We start from the raw sequence: 13,996 nt of genomic DNA on the forward strand, positions 1-13,996 counted from the left end.
GTGAACTGTGATAAGGAACAGGACTGTGATCAAAGAACAGTGAGTGATCACACCCTGCCACGTGAGAAATCGGATTTGAGCTGGACCTTAGCTCCACCGCCGGTGCTCAACAGTGCCAACGAAAGAAGGACAACAATGAGAGCTTACCAGTGATAGCTCTTTATAAAACAAGGACACTGGAAAGAAGGACCCATGTCAAAGTTGAAAATCCTCTCCCAACCACCTTATTATATTAACTATCTTCTTCATGATGTTGCATCAATCACTTCCGACTGTACACTGAGAAGTTAAGAAAATGTAACTTTGTATAGTAACATTTATACAACACCAGCCATGTGCACGACTATACTGCAACTTTGAATGTACTTCCTCCTCGCCTACTTTATCAAACTGTATGAGACAATGTACAAATGTGTCAGATTACTCCTGCCTACCCTTAAGACTCTGTATCTTTAAATGTATGACGAACATTGACGATACTGTAACTGAAAGGCTAACAAAGGTGAATATTGGCCGGACAAGCTGGCGAGATATGTTAAAAGGGAGGACTGTGGAAATTTAGCTTGCAAACTGAACATTATCTGCGCCATCTTGCCTCTCCCCAGCGCCACGCATAGCAAATGTACGGTCGCCATTTTAGGCACCCCACTCTCTCTCCCCGCTCACTCTCGATCGCCAGCGCTTTCCCCCGGCGCTGCGAGCATCCCCCGCGCGCCGGCCACCCCCGCTCTCTCATACAGGCCATAAACCCTCTCCTTCTGCGCGACCCTGCTACGGAACCACTTCCGACCGACAACCCATACATGGTCATGCCTCTCCTTTGATAACCCCCTTCCTCTGCGCCCCATTGTCCGAACTGGTCCCAGGCCATCACCTAGCCCTGCGGATGCAGTTTATTGCCCCTACTGTAAGGGAAACACCCCGCATCAAAGGGATTACAGTAGATCAAAGCCCCTACCGCCTGAGACCCGGCCGGTTGCACACACCCCCGGGAATTAGCGGAATTCCCTGCTGCGCGATAGCCATCTCCCACTGCGGGTAGGGTGGGAACCTCTACTGTAACCATGTGTGGGATCGGATCTGAGCCGGGGTTTCAGGGGATATTTCCCCCGCGCATCAAGGGAATCTCAAGAATGTACTATGTATAATAAAGCAATAAACCAGTGTATAAGAGACCAGGTCTCAGAGATGCAGTTAGAGCACCTCGTGACGATACCTTGCTGTCTGATCTGATGTGTTCTGCTCCGACGGAATAAAACCTTGTTTCCTGCCTTCCAGTCTCCGGCGCCTGCCTCTTTTATTGGTAAATTATCGAGTGGTATGAGAGGCGATTACCGCCGGGCAAATACTTGAAAGGATACCGACTGAAACTGCCGCTACCATTTAACACCCCCACAGAATTGATACTCTGTCTTCTACTTTTCCTTGAGATGTCTAAGACTTCAGTTAGTACCCTGAAGTATGAGCGTAAGGAAGGTGTGACCCTGATTTTTGTATCCAAGGGGTTGTTTTTGGCCCTCCCGGACTTATTAGATCTATTTGTGATCTGGTACATTTGAAAAGCGAAGTTATCAAAGTTTATGGCTGCATTTGGTGGGCACCCCTGAGTTGAATTGTTGGAGTGCTCCTCCACGAGCTGCTGCTTATTAACCTTCACACTCACTTTCCCTTTTCCAAGCCTTGGGTTAGCCCCTCCTCGTTTCTTACTCTTCTTGGCCCCCCTTATTGCCCCAGCTTAAGCCACTCTCACCTGTACTGGCAGGCAAATCTGAACCTCCTGTACATGTGGGGTAGCTCCCGTGATCTCTGTTTCACTCCCTGAAAATAGTTTGGAGGGGCTTTCCATCATCGGTCCCCCAACACGGAGGAAGCCGTAGTGGAAGGAGCGTCTAGTCCGAGAGTCAGCTCCCGCTCACCCCCGCCGCGGCTCAAAGAATCCAGGAAGCCGCTAGTGCTGATTCTGCCTCCCCTGACCCAGTGGAGCCTGCGAGCCGCTGCTCTGCGGCCCCTCCTGAGCTCCAGGGCGGCTTCGAAGCAGCGTGGCGGGCAAGACGAAGGGAAGTCCCGGGTGCGCCCGCGCACATCCCGGACCGGCGTTCCAGAGGGCTATCACCACGAAAATTCAGGGCAGCAAAGTCTTTGATGATGTCTCAGAAACCGGCAGCCGGCAGAGCGATGAGCGGTAAGGCGGTGTAGAGTTAGAGAAAAAAGAGATGGGAGATACGCGTTTCGGGTGCAGTGTCTGCTTAACTGGCAGTCGCCATGTTCTCCCTCTGATGGGCAATGCTAATCTCAAGGAACTGTTTTTAAGGCGCATTTTGATAACTGTCGATTTTTAAGTACTGTACTGTGGATTTTTATCGTATTTGGTCTTGTATATAAAATTATTGGATATTTTTCTAAACTGGTGTGGTGTCCTTTTTTAGTGCTTACATTGTATTACTGTTGGTTATGTGCAAATACTTTACACACTGCCTCTAAGATTAGCCTGACTGCTCATGCCAAGCTACAAAGGGGGTGAGCAGGGGTTATTTTAGGATTGTAACTCCCTTATCCTGACTAGGAAGAAGGGTCCCTATTTGGACAAAGGTGCAAGCCTTTTCCAACTATGGACCCCCATTTCTAACAGCTGTGTATCATTTAAAAGGGAAGGTGGGCTGCGTGGCACCCATCTCCATGTCTCTTAAGGCCCTGGTGACCCCATACCCTGGGGCTGGCTCACAGACTGTGTCCCATGGGGCCCACACACACAGTAGTTTATCTGCCTGCATCAGAACTAGCAGGGAAGCATATGTTTGATCCCACTTGACGGGAGAATGTTTGAATCTCGCGCCAGGTGGGAGCCGTTAGAAATGTGGGTCTCTAGTTGGCAGATAGGAACCCTTGCTTCTAGTCAGAGTATGAGGGATACACAATTTAGATAACCCCTGGGTAGCTTGGCACGAGTAGACAGGTAGTATTTGTACTCAAAACACACAGTAATACAGTGATAACACCACAAATGGACACCACACCAGTTTAGAAAAATAAAGTAGCTTTATTCAACATACAGGTAATAAGAATATGACTTTAAAAAGGTTTCAGACAACTTGGACCATAGAAAACTATGGATCCCTGATTTCTCTCACAGTACCTGTAGTTGCGACAAAATTCACAAGACCAAACAGCCACAGAGAAGGGTAGCATCAAAAACCGAAGAGATGCGTCAGTTCCCGAGACCATGGGGAGGCGATGCAACAGTTCTGCTGTACGCAGGGAAAGGGATGCGTCGAATCAGGTCTGTAGGGGGAAGTGATGCGTCAATTCCGAGACGATTCTGGTCTGCGGTTGATACATCGGGAATACTTGCCACACAAATACGATGCGTGGAAGTCCGGGATGCGTTGGCGATCGATGCGGGGGGTTGAATCAGTTTCTTCAGCTGCGACCCTTCGATGTGTCGGTTCTTGCAGCGGTGACGGGTGCTGCGTCAGTTTTGGCAGTGACGATGCATGGAGATTCTTCTCACACAGCGGTGCTGTGTTGGGAAAACTGCCACAAGTAGAGCGCTGCATCAATTTTCTTGTAGTTGCATTGCTTTTCCAGCTCCCAACAACAGGAACAACATCCAGAGGTACAACACAGTCACAGACATCTCTTGGTAGGTCAGAACTCCCAGCAAGGAAGTTCAGGGGAGCTGGGGGTGAAGTCTGTGTGTCCCTGAGACTTTGGAACAGGAGGCAAGCTGTACTCAAGCCCTTGGAGATCTTCCTCAAGCAAGGGGACCCAGCACACAGCAAAGTCCTTGTCCTTTCCTTGGCAGAAACAGCTACAGCAGGATAACCCCAGACAGCACACAGCAAAGGGACAGTACTTCTCCTCTGTTTCTCCAGCTCTTCTCCTTGGCAAAGGTTCCTCTTGAATTCTAGAAATGATCTAAAGTTCAGGGGTTTTAGGTCTAATTCTTATACCCCAAAATGTCTTTGTTCTCTTTGTGCAACATGACCGCAGAGGGTGAAGACAGCTCCAGGAAGGGCCAGGCACACCTCAACCCCCCAGTGGCTGTCTACAGTCAATGCACATCCCCAGCCCCTGTCACTCCAAAACCAGACAGTCAATACACAAACATTCAGAGGCACACAGAATGGTTAAACAAGAAAATGCCTACTTTCTAAAAGTGGCATTTTCAGACACACAATTTAAAAACCATCTTTACTAAAATATGTGTTATTAAATTCTGAGTTCAGAGAGCCTAAACTTTATTTCTCTATCTTGTTCCAATGGGAAGTGATATGTATAAGATGTTATAAATAAACTCTCATTCTATCCTACGGGGCAAGATAACCTTTAAATAGTGAAAAACGAAATTGGCAGTATTTCACTATCAGGACTTGTCACACACACCAGTACATGTGCTACCTGTCACCTACACTGCACCCTGCCCAGGGGGTACCCTGGGCCTACTATAGGGGTGCCTTACATGTAGCAAAAGGGAAGGCTAGGGCCTGGCAAGTGGGTGCACTTGCAATGACGACACAGCAGTTAACAACTGCGCACAGACACTACAGTGGCAGGCCTGAGTTACCTTTTCAGAGCTACTCTTGTGGGTGGCACAATCAGTGCTGCAGGCCCACTAGTAGCATCTGATTTACAGGCACTGGCACACTTCAGTGCACTTTACTAGGGGCTTACCAGTAAATCAAATATGCTAGTCAGGGAGAACCAATTTTAACAACAATTTACACAGAGGTGCATATGCACTTTAGCACTGATTAGCAGTGGTAAAGTGCCCAGAGTCCTATAGCCAACAGCAAAAGGTCAGGAATAAATAGGAGGAAGAAGCAAAAAGTTAGAGGATAACCCTGCAAAAAGGGCCAAGTCCAACTGGAGCAAACATGCCTTTCCTTGCTGCAGGAGCGAAGAAAGGGAAGGCATGTCTGCTCTCACTCGGTGGGAGATTTAACATTTTCCCCACCAGGCGGGAGCAGACTTTTTTTCCCTGATCGTGCTCCTGCGAAGAAGGAAACAAATATTGCTCCTGCCAGCATGGAGCAAGCATGAGCAGCTGCTTCCACGGTGCAAGAGCAAGTCCGGCTCCCACAGTATGAGAGGAGGTGGCTGGGGCCGCAGAGGCCCTGGGGATTTCCCCAGCTAACCCCAAATTGCTGCTTGGTGGGTGACCAGGTGGGCACCGGGGCACCCACCCACAAATAAGTGATGCCCAGGGAGGATGGGGTCTCCGGGGCAGAATAGAATGAGGGAGTTGTGCCATGCGGCCCTCCTCTCCTTTATAATGGTAACCAGCCCCAGATGATGGGGCCTCAGAGGAGTTCTCAGAGTTTCACTCTGTGGAATTCCACTGAGTTTCTGTAAAACTCCAGAAAATTGCACAGAGTTCCACAAGCAGGCAGAGTATTGCTCGGCCACCCCAAGACGGGCCCCCTGCCAATATGCCTCACGCCATAATTTGTCTTTATGTGACATATTTCTCCCTTTGAAGTATCTACAAACTGACTATCAAGTGTCAGCATCACTACAAGATGGCATACAATAGCAGAGCAGGCTACCTGGTACAGTCTATCAGCAGCCTTTCCTTCAAGGACGTCACAGAACAATGATGAAATGTCCCTTTGAGCTGGTGCTCACAAAATGTGCTTGTCTGCCTTGTATGAGCGTTTCCGTACAGCTCCCTCGGAGGAGCTGTCTGCACGTGATGAAGCGTCGCTGCTCAATGGATCACAAGAGCTGCACAGAGCCCGCCTGGCACAAACTTGTCTGCATTTGGGTCTAGGAGGGATGTACAGAACAATAAAGAAGGGACAGCTCAATTCGGCAAGCACTATTTGCGCGTCTCTGCCTGGAATGAGCATTTTACCTTGAAAGGATATTCAAAAGAGATGAATAAATGTCACTCTAGCTAAAACATTCTGGACGCTATCAAGTAGAGCCATGAAACAGTCTGAGACCAACTGGAATTTGTGAATATGAACTTCTCCAAATACCAACATACGGTCAAAGAGAGCAAAGTCCAATCGAGCCAATGCGTTGACAATACAGTCCATGATAACGTACCAATAGAAGATTCCAAAATCAACAGAAAGTCCCGGCAATTATTGCGTAATCAATCACTCATGCACACAACATCCGGAATATTTTTTCTAACACACCCACACTTTTTTCAACATAGGCTATTCTGCACTGTCTTGCATCCGGCTGATTTAATGTTCGCACCTGCCCAAAGTGTGAAATTGCAGCAGAAACAGTCGGGTATTTAGGTGCCATTTAGCTTGAATTCATGTCAATACTCACTTTTACCTCATTGCACCCTGATTTATAGAATTTTTGTAATGTGTTCAGGTAGCCTTTGCAAAGTCACTGCACGCCATGAATAAAAGAAAAGTTTTTTATGGCATTTACTTTCACCATTAAGAAATGTTATTTAACACCCCCGTGACACTTCTTCTAAACAATAAAGAACTATTAGAAAAAACTATTAACATCAGCCGAATGTCAATCTTTTCAATTTAAAAAAATTGCTCCGAGCAAAAAACAGAAGAGGAAACATTCACTTTGGGGCTCATTATGATGTCAAGCGGAAAGCCTCTGCCTGACACCGTCTCAAATTCGGGATCGACCGACTTGCGGTCGGGGGTTCCGACCACCGGATTCCGATGCGACTGAACACGGTTCGGTCGTATTCCCATTGTTTCCTATTGAAGCTCGTGTTACACCAGAGAACCGTCCGTAACAAAGGCTCCTATGGGGAAATGGGGTGTGTGTGAAGAACCCTGCACCCTGTCGCAGGCTCCCCATGGTGCCTGCCACCAAGTGCAGGGTTTTACAGGGGGTACGGCCTGCAATCGCAGGCCGCTAGGGCCAGGGGGCCCTGCAAGGGGCCCCCAAAGTCACTTTCCGAGAGCCTTTCCATGTCGGACAGGCCGACGCAGAAAGGCTGTTGGAAAGCGACATCATAATCCCAATGGCGGAAACGGCGTCCATAGGGGGTTACGGTGCGCTTCCGGCCGACAGGAATACTCCGCGAGCCGGTTGGAACCGAGTCGGAATGACCAACCAGTTTACGTTCCGACCGCGAACGTCATAATCGGGTGGTCAGACTGTAAACCGACCGAGTCGGTTGGAAGGGCTCTGACACAGTCATGAAGATTCTGACTGTAGGGAAGAGACTTCCTGCCCAACATCGTAACGAGCACCCTAGTGTTAAAATATACCTTGTAATGTGGTATATGCTGTCAGGCCTATTGCAAGGTTTGCAGTGCTCACTGCTGACATCGCACATGACTGTGGGCCCTGAGAAGGGCGGCAGCTTGAATGCCTCTGGAGGCTGATGGAGGTGGCTGCTGGTGTCCTGCCACCGCAGCCTCCTGCTCCTAGCACTGAGGCAGCTCTCAAGTCCGGCTCCCAGCACAGGGAAGGAGCTGGGGTCCGGAAAGCACAACCCTTGGACGGGAGCAGCACCAGGGCTGACTGTACCATGGGCGTAGAAAGGAGTGCTGGGAAAGACAGGTCAATTCAGGCATGCATGGAGGAGCTTGTCCAAATAGTCTGCAGTCTCCCACTGGACTACTGTGCACCCTCCACCATGGCAAAGCAAACAAGAGGCTCAGGATAGTAAAAGGCTCTGCAATGGGAGCACCCTTCACCATACATCAGCCTCCTCCCCCATTTTCAACCATGTTACAGTCCATTTCAGGTGCCTTTGGGTGAGCACGCTGGTAAACTCCACTGCACCGGTGGTTGGCGGAGTTTTTGCTGAACTCCGCACTACAAGTGGAGCACTGAGTAGCAAAACTCCACGAACTCTGCTGGTCTAGTCCCCGGTGTCTAATAATGCTCAAGTAGGGGAGCTGTGTGGCCCCCTCCATTTTTTATGGCATTTGGCCTCGGGGATGAGTCCCTGGGGTATATTAAGGTTTGGGGAGGGACGCTGCATGGCCCCCCTTCACTATACAAAGGTATTTGGCTCCTGAGTATGGGGTCCCGGGGCCTAATAGGACTATGGGAGGGGGGTTGCATGCTCCCTCCCTTATAAACAAGTACTTGCCCAGGGGGTGGGGAACTATTGGCTCAGGTAGGGGGCCATGCACCCCCTCCCTTTTAGAAATAGCTTTTGGTTCCAGGGGATGGGAAGCCTGGGGTCTAAAGTGGCATGGGTGAGAGGCCGCAACAACCTCTCCCCTTTTAAAAAAAAAAGCCTTTGGAGTTGGAGTCCATGGGGCCTGAAGTGACTTAGAGAGAGGTGCTGGGCTAATGGGTTGGTCGCAGAGCCTGACCGCATAATTTTAGATGTCATCGTTGATGTCATGAGTGATGTCACTGACCATGCCATGAGTGATGTAATACGTGAAGTCATAGCAGTGCATTGCAGGGGCGTAGGCTAAAGTTAGCTCGGATAACTATAACTGCCAAATTTTACTGGTTTTGTATGAGTGAAATCTGAGCCTAACTATAACATCTCTGTAACTTTTGTTTTTTCAGTGAATTTCTAAGATTTTTTAAAATTCTATTTCCTAACTACAATGTCCCTGTAACCTTTGATTTTTTACAGTGAATTTCTAAGGTTTTTTTACATTTTATTTCTTAACTATAATGTCCCTGTAAATTTGGTTTTGTCAGTGCATTTCTAAGGTTTGTTTAATTCGATTTCCTAACTATAATGTCTCTGTAACCTTTGTTTTTTTCAGTGAACTTCAACGGGTTTTTTACATTTTATTTCCTAACTGTAACCTGTTAAGGTTTAATTTCTGTGAACTGAGCATCGTGCCAGAATGAATCCTGCCCTACGTATTTATCCAAGAAGAAGCCACCATTTTGTGCAACACCTCTACCCAACTGGATTACTTTCTACTGGCTAATTAGTAAGTGCTACCTCGCTGACTAAATGTATAGTGCATCTCCTACATTAGAGCTGCGTAAAGGATGGTGAGGAAATATCTACAATGACCTTGTGGGTCTGTAACTTTGCCAATGTGATTGTTCCTCAAGCGTCTTCATCAGAGAAAACACTCTTAGATTATCTGTATTTACAGAATTAAGTGCTTCTTTGTTTGTTGGTGTGGTGAATGATTGCTTGGTTGTATCTGTGAGTGAGTGCATGAGTGTCTGAGTGTGACTGTCAGTGGGTGTGTGAGTCTCTGAGTGAGTGTGTGAGTGGGTCTGTCAGTGGGTGCCTGGTAACAAAAAGTAGGGGGGCACACTGGAGCAGGTCCTCGTGTCAGCTCCCTCTGTGACGGTCCTCCTTTCCAAGTTGCCTGCAGTCCGCTACCCTCTGCTGCCTTTGGTTTTCTGCCTCCTACGCTCATTTTCTGCTCGGTTTTCTGCCTTTTCACTCCTCGCTACTGCCCTCTATTTTTTCTCCTTCTGCTCATTGTGCCCATTATTTAGCCTCTTTCGGCTCGCTCCTGACATTTATTCTGCCTCTTGCTGCTCGTTTCTGACCTCTATTTTCCCTCGTGCTGCTCGTTTCTCACCCTCTTTCTGCTCGTTTCTCACCTCTATTTTGCCTCTTTCTGCTATTGGCAGACCTTTATTTTGCCTCTTTCTGCTTGTTTCTGACCTTTATTCTGCCTCTTTTTGCTCATTTCTGACCTTTATTTTGCCTCCTTATGCTTGCTGTGGGCCTTTATTTTGCCCTTTTATGCTTGTTTCTGACCTCTATTTTGCCTCTTTATGCTTGTTTCTGACATTTATTCAGCTACTTTCTGACCTTTATCTTACTTGTTTCTGCCTGTTGCTGACCTTTATTCTGCCTCTTTCTGCTAATTTTTTACCTTTATTTTGCCTCTTTCTGCTCACTGCTGACCTTCATTTTCCTTCTTTCTGCTAGTTTCTGACCTTTATTCGCCTCTTTCTTCTAGTTTCTGATCTTCATCTTGCCTCTTTCTGCTTGTTTCTGACCTTTATTTGCCTTTTTCTGCTCGTTGCTGACAGATAAAAACTCCGCTCTCTGCAACCCGGAGGTGTTTGACAGCTCAGGCTTGCAGAAAGCGGAATTATGTTTCCTTTTGCTACACGAAACAAAAGCAAACACCTATATCATAAGCCGGCCCTGAGGGCTGGTGGCCCACTAGGGCCATAAATGGCACAATGAGGGTGGTCTGACCCCCTTCCATCATACAATTTTGCCCCAGGGAGGTGGTTGTCCTTGGGGCGGGGATCCATGCGGGCCTCCCTCATTGATATTATGTTTTGCCCCAGAGAGGTGGCGGTCCCTGAGGTAGCAGGGGGTGCAGGCCTCTCACATTATTTTAGTATGCTTTGCTCAGGGGAGGTGGCAGTCCCCGGAGCACAGGCGGGCTCAGTAGTCCGACCTACATACGTATAGTTAAGTGCCCTGGGGAGGTGAAAGTCCCTGGGGCTGGGAGGGGCCCGCACAGGCCCCCTGCATTAGTTTCGCTCCGCGGAGGTGATGGTCCCTGGGGTGCGGGATGTGGGAGAAGGGGCTATTTACTCCCAGAGGTGTAAACTTGAAGGGGCCCCCCTGCAAAGTACAAGGAGGTCCCCCAGCCTCAGTCAGGAGCTCTCAGGCAGATAGCCCGCTGCCTGTGCACAGTGCCAGAGGAGGTCCCCGGGTGCGGGATGTGGGAGTGCCAATCTACCTCTCTCTTCTGTGGTCTGTGTAATGCTGCTCTGTCTTGTCTGCACATCCTGGTCACAAAAGGGGACAAAGAGCATTATCTCAATTTTTTTTTTTTAATGCTTTTTTGGCCTGTTGGAGTTCCTATGGGACACCAGGACCAACTTTATGGGGTCAGGGTATTCCTACCCTGCCCCCTTTTCTTTTTTTTAAATGTTTGGGGGGACTCGGCTGAAACCGAGTCCCAAGATTGCTGCCAACACTTCCTGGTTGGAGTGTTGGCAGCCAATCAAAGCACTGCATTTCCCTGCAGGAGCTCATTATTTTTCGCAAAGTCATCGCGGCCACAGATATCACTAACTGTATTTTCTTAAATTTCTCAACAACTACTGAATGGATTCACACCTCATAACTGAATGCACGATCTGTGTAACCAAATCTTATTTTCTGACAAATTTGGTATAATTCCTTCCAGTGCTTTGGGCTGCAGCTTTAAGTAAAGGTTTTATGGGATTTAACATGGGAAACCCCCTTTTTTTGACCCCCCTTTTTGTCAACCCCCACTTGACGGATCACCCCTAATCTTTTCATGCACAACAAGAATCGCCGGCACACTTTTTAGTAAAATTTCATGAAGAGTTGTCGAACAGTGCCAAAGATACAGGTAAACCAAAAACGATTTTCCTTAGGAAACATGTTCCTAACGATAACTACCTACTGGCAATCACCAGTAAGTTGTGTGTGTGTGCGTGTGTGTTTCTGATATGCATACATTATTTTCCATAATTCACAGGGATTACATCACTCTGTAACACTGGAATGTCTTGTCAATTACTTATTTCCTTATCTCCAGGTTGTTAGACTCTACATATGATAGTTCTTTTATATATGAAATGCACAAATAAAAAATGCTCAGCCCCTTCATAGCGCTATGTTTAATCAACATTTTTCCAGGAATGTTAAACAAACTAAACTAAAGAACACAGTAAACAAGCTATAATTTGGCTGAATTCTGCAAACAGAAGCTTCTATCCCTCTTACTGCAACAGACATATGTGGTTCGTATGCAGATCATAACACAAGGGAAGGTCAAAATAAGGCCTTACCCCCATCTCCCCCACAACCCACAGACCTGGCTAGGACAAGGCAGGTAACAAAAACACACTGGCTTTGAAGACCAGAATGCAAAATTAAACTCTCTGCTCATGCTGAGTGACATGAGAGGAATGATTTGACCCCATATCTTTGTTTAGGAAAAACTCCCTACCTTGCTCAAAGGTGAAGGGTGAATATTCTGTTTGAACAGGGACATTTGGCTGTACCAGCGACATAAGGGATTGACTACCCACCGTTAATTGCCAATGTTAGAGGGGCAGGGAGGGGTCAAAGGAATTAGAAAACCCACTGGTTTGTGCAAGTGTGATGAGGTTCTCCTCCTTCATGCCCACCACAGTGATTAATAGGTGGTAGGGCTAGTGGCAACTGCTAACCCCTTCCCACAGTGCCCAAGTGATGTGTGAGAGATATGGTTACTCCCATGCCTTATCTAAGCATAGGAGAGTAAACAGTAGCATAACATCAGCACCCGTGGTGCAAGGGGCCTGAGCTTCAGGGGACCCTCTCTGGCACTGTGCACAGGCGGCGCGTGCCAACGGCCTAAGAGCTCCAGACTGAGTCTGGGGGGCCCTCTATGTACTTTGCAGAGGGGCCCCTTCAAGTTTTGTTCACCACTGGGAGTAAATAGCCCCTTCTCCCACATCGTGCCCATCTCCCCCCCCTTCTGTGGTCTGTGTAATGCTGCTCTGTCTTGTCTGTGCATCCTGGTCACAAAAGGGGACAAGGAGCATAGCGTCTGGCAGCTGCCCTCCTTCTTCATGGCTGGTAAAATACTGCTGGCCACAAAGGGGCAAGGCAGCTCTAATGTGTTTTTTTCTTCTGAATTTCTTTTACCCCTTCTCCTTTGACAAACAAATGATGAGGTATTCAGAATAACCTCTCTAACCTTGGGCAAGGTCAAGGTTATCGTACACTACCCATGCTCTAGGGCCAGGTGGGGATGAGTAAAACATGTACCCACCTGCCTTAGTCAAAGCTGGGGACAGACGGCTGGTGGGACAAAAACATATCATTCCCCCACCATTTTTTTCAATTGATCAATTTCAGTAGGTCACTCTGTCTAAATCTCTTTCTTTTCTCCAAAGACGTGTGACAATGACTGTGACGGAACAGTCATGGCAGTTTATATGCAAGGCTCTGATGCCAGTCTTATGACTCTAACATTAGAGAGCTTAATTTGAGCCGGGGGCTTTCTGGCACTTAATTGGTGCTGCTCATCTAATTTAGAGATGTTGTTTAGGAATACAATATACAATATACATTAAAATTGCAAATACCTGCCTCCCCAGCCATTCCTTTAGCTTTGGGGACCTGAAATAATCTGAACTGTCGCATTTCCATGCAAGAGAGATGATTAATAGTTGTTTTGGCAGCGGTGACAGGGGCAATGGGTGGGGCAAGCTGCAGTGGCCTCCCGGTCAGAGCCCCGGCACTTAATATTTTACAAACTAAGCACTGCCTACAAAGGGGATTTTGTTTAAAGAATGAAGGATGCAGACCGTACCATCCAACGTTGAACTCCACGTGGGCATCAAACAGGGCGACTACAGGGGCAGTAGTAGCCCGCCAGCCACTGACCCGCGACCGGATCAGACCCTCTTGCTTGGAGTGCCGGACCACCTTGATGAACCCTGGCTTCTGCTCATTCACCTCATTCACGTACTCGCTCAGCTTCTCTTTAAGTTCTTCTGTGGATAGAAAAATGGAAGGAGCAAGAGTTAGAAACAGGAAACATGCCCTTCGTAGCTGTGCAAATCACTGATATTTGAGCAGTAAAATAGGTCCAGATGGAGAAGGTGCAAAGTTTTAGAAACAAATATCTTGTTATCCAATATACTTCTTTATTCAGAACAAGGGTTTGGAAAATTGCTGTGGCTGCAAATAATGTTTTGGGGGTTTTAATTGCCTTTTTCCAAAGAGAAAAAAACATACTTTCTTAAAATAAACATTGTGATTAATTTCAGTTGAGAAATATGTACAATATCAAAAACAAAACAGTCTTGCAAAACAGAATGACACCTCGAAGAGGAGAGACACACAGGCATGAGTTGCAATCCAGTTTGTTTAGGTACACACAGCATAAGGAGGGCGAATGCATACGAGGTCAACATTTATAAATGATTTGCTCGTGTAACTTTATGCAGCGCAAGCACCTAGCATACATTTAAACATTTGATGGCATGTTTACGTGAATTACAACCCCGTATGCGCTGTGATGTGACCACTGGCACATCGGCGCTACACAAAACATTGAAGCGCATAAATAGAGAAATGATCTTTGTTCTGTTTTTTCGTGATGTTATAACG

General features: G+C 47.4%; 1 protein-coding gene across 2 annotated transcripts in view; it reads right to left on the bottom strand.

Annotated features, from left to right (window-relative positions):
* GALNT18 (polypeptide N-acetylgalactosaminyltransferase 18) overlaps positions 1-13,996 on the bottom strand; it is a 1,553,208-nt gene that overhangs the window by 544,336 nt on the left and 994,876 nt on the right. For both annotated transcript variants that reach the window (XM_085648186.1, XM_085648187.1), the window contains exon 4: positions 13,194-13,377. In XM_085648186.1, coding sequence (XP_085504312.1) covers positions 13,194-13,377 — 184 coding nt within the window. The remainder of the gene's footprint in view (positions 1-13,193; positions 13,378-13,996) is intronic.

This window comes from Triturus cristatus, chromosome 3_2 (assembly GCF_964204655.1).
Source record: "Triturus cristatus chromosome 3_2, aTriCri1.1, whole genome shotgun sequence".
Taxonomy (NCBI): Eukaryota; Metazoa; Chordata; class Amphibia; order Caudata; family Salamandridae; genus Triturus; species Triturus cristatus.